Source organism: Conger conger, chromosome 2 (genome assembly GCF_963514075.1).
Source record: "Conger conger chromosome 2, fConCon1.1, whole genome shotgun sequence".
Classification (NCBI taxonomy): domain Eukaryota; kingdom Metazoa; phylum Chordata; class Actinopteri; order Anguilliformes; family Congridae; genus Conger; species Conger conger.
The window spans coordinates 55,432,314-55,444,015 of record NC_083761.1 but is presented as its reverse complement, the minus strand read 5'-3'; the positions used below and the strand labels follow the sequence as shown (position 1 = coordinate 55,444,015).

At 39.6% G+C, this 11,702-nt stretch overlaps 1 protein-coding gene across 2 annotated transcripts in view; it reads left to right on the top strand.

Moving 5' to 3' along the window:
• The first annotated feature begins 471 nt into the window (after positions 1-471).
• LOC133116683 (SEC14-like protein 5) overlaps positions 472-11,702 on the top strand; it is a 32,479-nt gene continuing 21,248 nt past the window's right edge. For both annotated transcript variants that reach the window (XM_061226542.1, XM_061226534.1), the window contains exons 1-2: positions 472-939; positions 2,799-2,868. In XM_061226542.1, the coding sequence (XP_061082526.1) occupies positions 2,806-2,868 (63 nt within the window). In that variant the 5' untranslated portion in view covers positions 472-939; positions 2,799-2,805. The remainder of the gene's footprint in view (positions 940-2,798; positions 2,869-11,702) is intronic.

The following is an 11,702-nucleotide window of genomic DNA, read 5'->3' as shown; positions in this document are numbered from 1 at the left end:
ACTGATCACTGTATGAAAGAAATGCAAGTGAGCACAGATCAAAATATTTTTGTCATAGTTATATATGAATACATAAGTTATATATGAATTGCATTTTCCCCATATCCAGTCAGGGTAAATACTTTTCATGACTATATTATAACTAAAACAGGTAGACAATAGTAATTTTTTAACTTTTTTTCTAGAAATCTTTTCATAAGGTAAGGTCAGGTGACGTTTCAGCAAGGTTTGTGGCGGTCTTGGCAAGTCGGACCACTATCCACATTAATAACCGTGCCCAGGCAAGCAAAGTACCAATAGTGCAAAACCCACTGTAATGCCTTCCCACAAAAACAGAGCTAAACATTGCCTGTTGGGGGCGTGTGCCGATCTATGTGGCTGCAACTAATTTTGTCAGTGACATCACGGCAAGCTGAGGGGTGACAAGCAGATCAGACGTCGTTGCCGGTTAAGGAGCTGAACGCTGGTTATGTGTAGGCTAAAGAAAAGTACAGATAAGTAGACTATACCAATTTTAGGTAACAGAACCTCTGGAAATTACGGGCCGTTCTGGGTTATAGTTGCCAGGTGCTCAACTGGCTGCAGAATGCGATTTGGCGACAGCTAGCTAGATATCAGTATTTATTTATTTAGAAATCATTTATAGTTCATCGTATTCAATGCAGGAGAGATCACATATTCGTAATTCGTTACAGATTCTATTTCACAAGAGCATGTTCTGAAGGTCGTATATGAATGAAGTGCGTGCACGCAGACGGAAACACGGCATGAAATATTATGCGCGAACGCCTCTGGTCAGTAATGAATGAATGAGTAGAATTACTTGGTGGTTGCAGATTGTAGCGATATCTAAACAGAAACAAATACATGTGCCAACGAATAAGGTCAGAATCCACCGGAAGACATACGCGCTGTATGGACGCAATCCCCTAACGCGAGGTAAGATACTTCTTCATTTAATTATGAAGCTGTTTGTCTAGTGGTATGAGTTACTGTACATGATTTAATGTCCCCGAAGGTATAGATTAGGTACATGCAAAATGCCCAACGTTGTACTGCAATAAAATATTGATTTGGTGATATTGGATGTCTACTGCTAGAACTGGAGGATGCAGGGTAATACAAGGATCAAGCAAATGTCAATTTTTATGGGAAAATGTCTTATCGCAGCTGTATAAACTGAATTGAAATACAAACACACAATTGGCTTGCTAAATATTTGCTTAATTAAAAAAAAATCAGTTATAATAGCCTGCTAACATTTCTGGAATTCATTCAATACATTTAGCGCAAAGTAACGCATTTTGCTACTAAAATGTACCAAAATAGGTTGCCAAAGAGCTGCTTTATCAGAAGTTAGAATTAACCGTTTTTATATCATTTTTCATCGTTATGTCTGCCATTGACAAATTCTTAAGAACAGAAAACCAATTTGATTGCCAAGTTGCAGTGTAGCTGCAGTAGGCTAATTGAGTAATACTGTGACGTCTAAAGGAACTAATCATTCATTATTAGTGATTTATTCTTAATGTGTTTGTCTAATAATTTTTGGACTGTATGTGTTATATCCACTTCCTTAGAAATATCTGATTATAGTGTTAACACAGGCACAGTTTATTCAGTTAATGAAATGAACCGTGTCAAAGTTGTTGGCATGTATTGATACATCCCCTACAATGTCTTCAGCCAGACTGAACTCTGATACCCCTTGAAACATAAAAACTAAGTAATGCACTGAAATTTCCAGAATACAGTCGACAAATTTTGGAATTTCATAATCATGCTATGTAATCTAAACATTAACCATTTTGTCTTGGTTAGGGAACTGGAATTGTTACCAAACGATTGGAAGTTTGAATCCCAGATGGGATTGTGTTTCACTTCATTAAAATATCAAGCTGTATGAAAAGTAAATGTAATCTATGTAAATGGCACTGGGTAAAGGCATCTGCTAAAACGTAAATTAATAATGATAATTCAGATAATGTTTTTCAGAAAAAAAAAATCGAAAAAAAGATTGAAAATAAATCCATGATCAGTGTGTTTTCAAATAATCACAGTTGTTGGTGTTTTTGCACTGTATTTGATTTCTGTCCTTTTGAATGGTCTTTTGTTTGTCTATGCAAGTAGAGACTGAATGTGCACTCATTCATATTTTCAGCTTTGGCATTGTGACCTTGCGTGCTTGTCCCTGCTGATTCACTCCCTTGCCAGGCAAGTTGGTTTAGGGCAGCATTCGCTTGTCTGAAATATTTAGTGTACTTAGGTGACTTAGGACCAGATGACATTAATTTATTTCTGAAATAAATGCATCTTATTTGACTTCAGACTAAATGTGTTTCAAAATAAGTACAAGCATGCTTTTGGAAAAAAAGGATTCTGTCTTACATTGTGCCCACTCTATTGTGCTGTGCGTTCCTACAAGACAGAAAGAGGGGGCCACCACAGCGTGTACACCCATGAATTAAAAATAAAAGAGTGATATAAAAAGCAGTTTTAGAAAATCTATTTTTTCTGTGCTAGCATAACAGAATCACAGTATCTCAAAGGTTTTATGTGTTTTTAAGGCTCGAGATGAATCTGACTGACAAGAGACCATGTTATCAGGAAATAGCATGTTTCCTGAGACACATCTGAGCCTTGCCTGTTTTTTCCTCAGAGGGTAGCACCCCCACACTGGCTCAAAGGATGTGCTGTTTCCCTAACCATTAATATCCTTGCAGTTGCTGCTCCTGTTTGTGCTGTCATAATATGCATGAATATGCTGACTGCATTAAACCTTTCTCTTCTTGTTGTAGATCAAAAATGGTGCAGAAATATCAATCTCCCGTCAGAGTCTACAAGTACTCATTCGAAATGGTGATGGCGGTAAGTACAATGCCAACACACTGCGTATGGCCGGTGTATATTCATGCTACATACGTACATACTGCTTACATAACACTGCTCAGCAAGCCTGAAGTAGGCTTTTTTCTATTCGAACCAAATCAAAACTATTTGAAATATTTTTCTTATTTCAAAATGTAGGTACAAGCACACATGCTAAAATGCGCACATGCATGCACACAGATGGCAGCTGTGTTTATACTCTAGAGTCAGCCCCATTTCCCAGAGAGGGCTGCATAAGGTGCAGTGCAGTGCTCTGTTGCAGCAGAAGATGTTTCTTTCTGACTGTGTGCCATGCACTTTCAGCATATGCTCACTGCTCTACTAGAAAAAAACCAAGCCACCTGACTATTGTCATCAACATGCAGCCGACGCATGTAAATCAAGCACCAGTAATCTGCTGTTGGATGGGGCTTAGCTCAGTGCAATTCACAGGAAGGTCAAGCGCTTTTGGTCAGGCTCATGACAAATCCTCCCTTGTATTTCCCTGGAAATGGAGAGAGCACAATAGTGTGTGTGGAAAAGAGTATAATACACCTATGCATGGAATATTTGTTTCACTGTTAAGTAGTCCCTACTTAATACAGGTTATTATCAATGAAGATTATTGGCAAGAATGATGGACACATCCAAAGGAAATAATTGAAAATTTACAGCCACTTGTGATTACAATACAATATTCTGGGAAATTACTTCCCTTTCATCTGTTAGTCGTGTGAATACTCTGTAAATCTAATCCGTTGCCGCTGTCCAAAGGGAAAGCCACTGTATATATTTGTGAATGTGTTGCCTGAGGCATAAATCAGCCTAGCTTTCATAGGTAGGCTGTGCGGTTTTATTGGTGCAGCCCTCCATCAGATGGTAATTATAGAGGCTATAAATCTGAATGTGACCCTTTTGGTTGCCACGAGTGGGCAATCCTGTTCTGTTGCTGAAACTCTTCTCGACTGCAAATGAGTCCAGAATGATGCTGTGCAGAAACCCGGCTTTGGTCCGATGAAGCTGAATGTAAGATGGTGAAGCTGATGAAGTTGATTATAGCTGCACCCAGGTGGCTGTCAGGTTTTTTTTGGTTTCGTTTTTGGTGCCAAGTTTACCAAGGAAGTGACAGGAGAGGTTGCATAAACACTGGAGCTGTCTGTGGTACTGAGAACACTGGGCTGCACTGATGCTCGATCCTTAGAAAATTGCTGCTTTTCCAAAAGAAACAACCAATTACCATTATTGCTACAGTGACACCAGCATCAACCTGCGCCCTCATACATTGGTAAATGCATTTTAAAAATACCAAACAATGCATCTTAATGGCTCTGAAGTCTTGAACGAACCTAAAGGGGTTATACAACAAATTGGTTTGTGAAATTACTGTGCTAAGTTCATTTTATGGGAAATAAATGACATAATTATATAATTTACAAAAATCGAATGCCTTTAACACATCATACTCTAGAATGTGCTTTGCAGACTGTTAAAAGCAGAAAATAACACTTACTACTATTCCTTGGCTGCCATCCTTATGAGCTCGCCAACTTGTAATAATGATACCTAGCAAGTTCAAGTTGTTATTGTTTTTTGAGGTAGGAATCTGACCTATTTTAAGTGTGTCTGTCATTCTGTAAGCCATGCGATGATGTAAGTAAAATAAGTAAGATGAATGGCAATGAATGGTTTTCACCCTATCTTTGTCCAACACACAGAGCTGCACGGAAGACTGAATTAGGGAAATGGCAGCCATTCTGAGTTGAGAATGAGTGAAGGGAAAAAGATATCCAGTGTTGTTCTGCAGTGTTGTTCTGCAGTGCTGCATGGGGTCAGAGCCCGGTGGAGGCTGAGAAGAAAGGACAGACACAAAGGGATGTAGTCGCTGTGTAAGAAGTAGAGGGTGTGAACATTTTGCACTGTCTATAAGGCCAGACCTTATTGGGATGGAAATGATAATTATTAATGATTTTGCCCCTAAAAATACCTCAGTGCTGTGTGTCTCTCCTGCCTGTGCCAGTGCCTCCTGGTGTGGATGAGGTGACGTGGTCACACCACGGGTGTGTGCTGGGATGTTCAGTTCAGTGTTGTTCAGTGACTCACAAAGGACTGGAAGCTGTTGTCTGGAACAATATAATTTCCTGTGTGTCAGATCGCAGAAAGGACAAGGCGGTTCACATGGGGACTTGGTAAGATGTTATTTGGCAAATGTTATTTAGGGGATCGGGTTGACAGCGTGAGGTTCTATGGCCGGTGTGGCTCAGATGTCAGGGAAGAGATCAGGTTGTGTTTTAATTAAGGGTGCTCTGGTAGGGGCTGTCTGCTGGGGTATAGCTTGCTTTACCCTCCTCTCAGCTGTAGAGAGGATCTGCAGGTTGTGAACACTGCACACAAAGCTGTCAGTTGGAAGAACATGATGTAGAACCCACTGTTGGCAATGTCATGGGGAGCCATTTGCACTAATGAAAAAAGGTCCACACTCTGCAGATATGGCTAAAATGGCCAAGATTCAATAACAGAATGTTTTGAACTTAAATGGTTGAATTAAGTATAGATCATTCCAGGTCAGTACTGGAGCTGTCAGCCCTACAAGGTGCAGCTAAAAATACTCTAAGGAACATTTTTAGCAGGAAAAAAGGCTGATAATGTAAATGTTCATCCTTTGAGATTTTGTTGACGCTATGATAGATGAATACTGTCACTTGGAGATGCTTGTTTAAATCAGGAGGCTGCATCAGAGGAAAATCCCATTGCTAGAAATATCTCCGCTGCAGATTATTGCAGGAATGTGTAGGCCTTAATCTCTGAATGCAGGGAATCTTTGGTATGGAATAACCCATAAAGTGTATCATAGTTTTGTTAGGGCTCTTTCCCCAAATTAAACTTCTTGCCTCATTAACACAGGGATAAAACCATTTTGTGATGTTATGTAAAGTAGTCTGCAGGGCACTGCATCAGATTAATAATATAGGTGAGGGCACAAATAATAGCCTCTTTGTTTTGTTTAGAGTCTATGATTTTATTTACTTGTAATGTTTCTTTTCTTGTAAGATCATAGTTTGCACTTCCAGCCATCCTGTAGATGAATTAAGGCATTTGTGTCATACGGAAGCAGTGGGCAGGTGATCTGTCATGCTCTATGCAATATCCATCCATCCATCCATTATCAGAACCCGCTTATCCTGAACAGGGTTGCAGGGGACTGGAGCCTATCCCAGCATACATTGGGCGAAAGGCAGGAATACACCCTGGACAGGTCGCCAGTCCATCGCAGGGCACACACACCATTCACTCACACACTCATACCTACGGGCAATTTAGTCTCTCTAATCAGCCTAACATGCATGTCTTTGGACTGTGGGAGGAAACCGGAGTACCCGGAGGAAACCCACGCAGACACAGGGAGAACATGCAAACTCCACACAGAGAGTCCCCGGCCGACGGGGATTCAAACCCAGGACCTCCTTGCTGTGAGGCCCTATGCAATATTAAATGTTAAAATATTTTGAAAAGTTTGCACTGAGTTAGGTCAAAAGATGGTGTAGATGGTGAGGCATATAATTGCACATTCCCACGGTCTCTACATTTATATACACTCAGTGAGAAATGTATTAGGTAGACCTGTACACCAGCTTGTTAATGCAAATATCTGCAGTTCTGCAGGCAAAAATATGTTGTTAATGAGAACTGGTCGACTGGACGAAGCTGACAGGATGGTGACAATAACGTAGATAAATGCATTACAACAGTAATATGCAGAAGAGCATCTCTGCACACACAATGTGTCAAACCTCTAAGTGGATAGCCTGCAGCAGCAGAAGACCAATAAGTCTAAAAAATAAGTCTGTTAAATACCTAATAAAGTGCTCATTGAGTGTATACATTATCAACTGAAGTCAGTTGTGCAACATGTGGGATTTCCTGTTTCCAAATGACACATTTCCTAATATTATTGTGAGAGAGGAAACTGTTATTCATATAATTCTTAAGTCATCTCTTAAAATTTATAAGTCAGCTTATATATACAGTACATGTAGGTGCAATGGGAGAATAAAACTCCTATTGCAGCCATAGCAATACCTTGAATCAGCTGAAATAACTTTTTCATGGACTGCTGTAGTATTCAATGTAGTATTCAGCATTTTCTTGTGGGAAACATCTAGACAAGGATTTGGCTGGAACCATGCCAAGGTAATGAGCACAGTTTTGCAGACCAGTAGCATAGTTTTGGAGACCAGTAGCACATCAGATATGTTTTATCTGGAGGTGGAGTTTCAAAATGTATCCTACAGGGTGACACACAATAAGCAATAACATTGCTAATGAGGGTTTCACAGTGTCTTATATAGTTTCTATCTCCTTTCAACCTTCAAAAGCCGATAAAGAAAAATAGGGCAGGGGTTTAACATGGTAAATTTTTGTTGGTTCATTTGTTTATTATGGAGGACAGACCCAATAAATGTAGTACATTTTCATCTAAATTTTGTTGTAGAGCTACGTTTAACTATTTTTGCCAGTATGTTTTATTTAATTTTGACAATCCTTATTAATTCACCTTCTAAATGTTTTGACTTTCTCTTAAACCAGACTGCAGAACATGCCTTTTGTAGCATTGAGTCCTTGTGGACAGAGTGTACGTTTGGTCCCAAATCGGGTTGAAAACTCAGGGTTTGTCCCATGACATTTTCTCAGTCTTTGCTTGTGTGAATCCACTTCAGTGAATGTATCTGCAGTAGTAGGGAACTGTAGCTCCAGGAAAAGCTATGTTATGCTGTTTGATAGACAATGTTGTATACCATTGTCATCTTGCCTAGCTTGTTACTGCTGCTGTCTCCTTCAGATCAAGAGAGAGAGCTATGACATCTACTATGTCTGTGTGGGTGCATGTTCCCCCAAGTCTGGCTATAGCAGCAGCCGTTCTGGGCATGTGCTGCTCATTGCTGGCATATTTCAAAGTGTTCTCATGCAGTCCTGGTCGTAAATGCCTCCCAGGACTAGTTGTACTGGAGCTGCACATACATTTAGCCTGGTGGTTTCACTTCTACACAAACATCATTGCACTGGCATATAAAGATTTCATCCTACTGAATGAAGGGAAAAGTTTAAAATAAAATTGCTTTGAAAACAGAAATGTGTCTCCCTGGTGTAAAATCCAGCTATGACCAGCTTGAAATACCAGTTACCAGCTGTTTCAAAACATCGCTTGAGCTGGATAACCATGCTGAGTATACACTATTAGACTTAATCTTTAGACTATTAGACTTATTGGTCTTCTGCTGCTGTAGCCTAACCACTTAGATGTTTGACACGTTTTTGTGTTCAAAAATGCTCTTCTGCAAACCACTGTTGTAATGCATGGCTATTTTTGTGTTACTATCACCTTCAACCAGTCTGGCCCTTCTCCTCTCTCATTAATAACACATTTTTGCATGCAGAGCTGCTGCTCACTGGAGGTTCAAAGGTCAAAGTCACTTAGATCACATTTCTTCCCTATTCTGACATTTGGTCTGAACAACTGCTGTACCTCTTGACCACGTCTGCATGCTTTTGTGCATTTAGTTGCTGCCATATGATTGGCTGATTAAATATTTGCATTAACAAGCAGGTCTACCTAATAAATTGTTGGTCAGCTAACTACCAGTTGTTTCAACGCCTAGCTTGAGCTGTTCTTTTTCAGCAGGGCTGTTATGTACGGCACTGAGGACCCAGACGCAGACAAGGGGATAATCCAAAACGTAGTTATTTATTCCGAATTCGTAAACCAGGAGATCCAAGACAAAGACAAAAACAGAAAGCAAAAGAATAGTCAAGAAAACAGGCAAAAAGGTAAAAAATCCAGTAAATCAGAAGGCGAAAGTACAAAAGGGCGAGGGCAAAAACCGAAGTCACTAAAACAAAGCAAATAATCAAAAACCAGGAAAGCAGAGGGGCAAACAAAACAAGAGGGCAAGGCAAGTTCGAAAATCAAAGTGAAAGGGGTGTCTATAGGAATCTCAAGAAATAGGCGTACAAGTAATTCGGCACTATAACTGATCAACGTTCCGACAAAGGTTGAAACTGAGACTGAGGTTTAAATACATGAGGGAAGGTGACAATCTAGGCGGGGCTGGGAAAAAGGTGGGCTAGACAAATAGACAACAGGTGGGGAAACATAATAGGGTAACAACATCATAACAGGAGGGAGACGAAAACGCGGACTGGATGCACGTAACCAAACATGTAAAACATACGGCTCCGGATTAGGGAGTAGACATATGCACAGATTGAAGACGTAGTGATAGTCAGAGACAGGTGCGAACACTTCGCTGAAACTAAGCAAGTAATCAGGGAAAGCATAGGGAGGCGGAGTTATAGAACAGTGCAGAAACACTAAGAGATTGCGTTAGTGAATTAGTTACGTGAATACTTCTAACTACCCAATAAAAGTGACTGTTAGTTAGTTAGACAGACAGTAAGTGTATTAATCGGATTAGTACTGTACAATATCTAGATTTGTCGTAGTTAGTACGAATAGTGCTTTACAACATTTAACTACCAAGAGAAGCAGGAAGTAAAAATTGCGAGTTTGGAAGGAATGTTGAAAACCCGAAACTACCGTAAACACCCAAATAGTGGACACACATACAGGGGAGTGAATCGGCTGGTAAACATTCAGACGCAGACATAACAGGGGATAACAAATGAGAACTGTAATGGAAAACAATAACCAAGGATGTATGAAAAATGAATAAATAACAAGAATAAACATAAATACAAACAGGACAGATACAGAAACATTACAAGGGCTGTTTATTGTGAATGTTGAGTAGTAGAGGTCACCAACTTTCTTACATCAGCCAGATGTCTTACTTGCTGCAAAGCTATACTTGCTCAAGATGTTGAGAACCACAGAGAACTTTTGTCACAAAAACTGCCGCCCAACAGCGTGTGCAGATGCTTTTTTAAGAATGGAGCACTCAGCACAAAGGAGCACATGAGGAAACAGCATCTGTAGATCCACTGTTCTGTTGACTTTAATGCCTTTGACCTCGCTCTGCCAGTAACGTGTTTGAGCCTCCATGTTCAACAGCTTCAAGGACTCCAGGACACACTGGAGGGGTTGCTATTAATATTCCAGAAGGATTGTGGCTTCATGTTCAGAAAGGCTTTTTATGTTCTGTTGTCTTTGGATGCCTCCCTTACGCAACTGACCAACAGCTACCTTTACTCTCATAACATGGGGGGAGTATGCATAAAAAGGGCTGTAATTTCTGCATGGATCACCCAGTATGGATGTAAATACCCTCAATTACAGGAAAGCTGAGAGGCTGCATATTAACTATATATTCATTGTTTTATTTCAAATCCATTGTGCTGGAATACAAAAAATTTGCGTCACTGTCTAAATTAATTTGCTTGTAACTATATATCAGGAAGTAATTATTGCTCAGTCCAATAGCATTTCAGTTCATCTATATGAATAATTGCTTTGGATAATTTGTTAAAAAAAAAACGTTAAATAAAATCAGTGTTTGAATATTTAAAAAAATGACTCTTCCAAATAGTTCATATTCACAAAAAAATATTCATATTCACAAGTGCAACTATGTTGGCTTAAGTCTGCTCTTACACAAAATTTACAGTGAATGAATAATGCCAGGGCCAGCCAACTCCAGGTCCTGCAGGCCGCAGTGTCTGCAGGTTTTTGGCCATGCACTACAGTACCTGATTTCCTGGATTCCTTAGTCCAGGAAAAGTTTGTTAGTGATATGTTTACTTAGAGCAAATACCTTCAGACACTTCGGCCCACAGGACCAGGAGTTGAGTTGCTGTGGGCTGCAGTGGTTATGCTTTATTTATGCCTTGGTAGGCATGCAGGCATGCTTGGTGTAAAAATGTTCACGGTGAAAAAAGTACTACCTTTTCAATTTAGAATTAAAGGTAAATAGTCAGTGATTGCATCTTTCAACACATTGCATTGGCTGCCCCCTTCATCATTTGTGATGGGAGTATACATAATCTATGATTACACAAAATAAGATTTAGTATTGGGGTGCTTGAAAAAACATATTAAAATGACAAAAAAAACTGACCTTCTAAAGCTACCCTTAGGGAAACTACTACTTGCTGTCAAACTGGTTGCATGAAATGTAAACTTGAGAGATTGAATTTCACAGTCCAAAAAGAAAGGCTGTTCACCTAAAAGAGAGATGCATTTCAGTATTTTTATTAGGAAAATCTCTCAGGCTGTAACTATTGCACTCATATGCAGAGGACAATGTCAGCATAGGATATTTATTACATATTAGCCTTATGTTTTGATGGTAGCCAGATTGGATATTCATTCTTTTAGAAATAGAGCGTATGTTTACACTATCTACAAGCTCTGCAGCCAACCCCCTTATAGTATACAGGCTTAATTAAACTGTGGCTATATTTCTAGTCTGGCAGAAAGAAAAGGATTTCATTCTTATTTTCCAGTGTCAGGTTCTGGACTCGTCAGCCTGTCTGCTATTCATTAACAGACCATGGCAATCTAATCAGAATGATGCACGACAGCACGATAAAACAGGAGTCCATGCAATGGAGGGAGTGCACTCACAGCCAGTGTGTCACAGGTTAAATTTACTGACTCATTTGTAAGCAAAGTGTTCTTTTATTTTGTACGTGTCCTCTGTTCTTCTCCTTGTTTGCTTTTTAAAAAACAATTTAAGCTTTTCAGTCCCAAGCCCAATATGCATAAGCATTTTTCCACAGATATACACTCACTGAGCACTTTATTAGGAACATCAGTACACTTACTTATTCATGTGATTATCTAATCAGCCAATTGTGTGGCAGCAGTGCAATGCACAAAA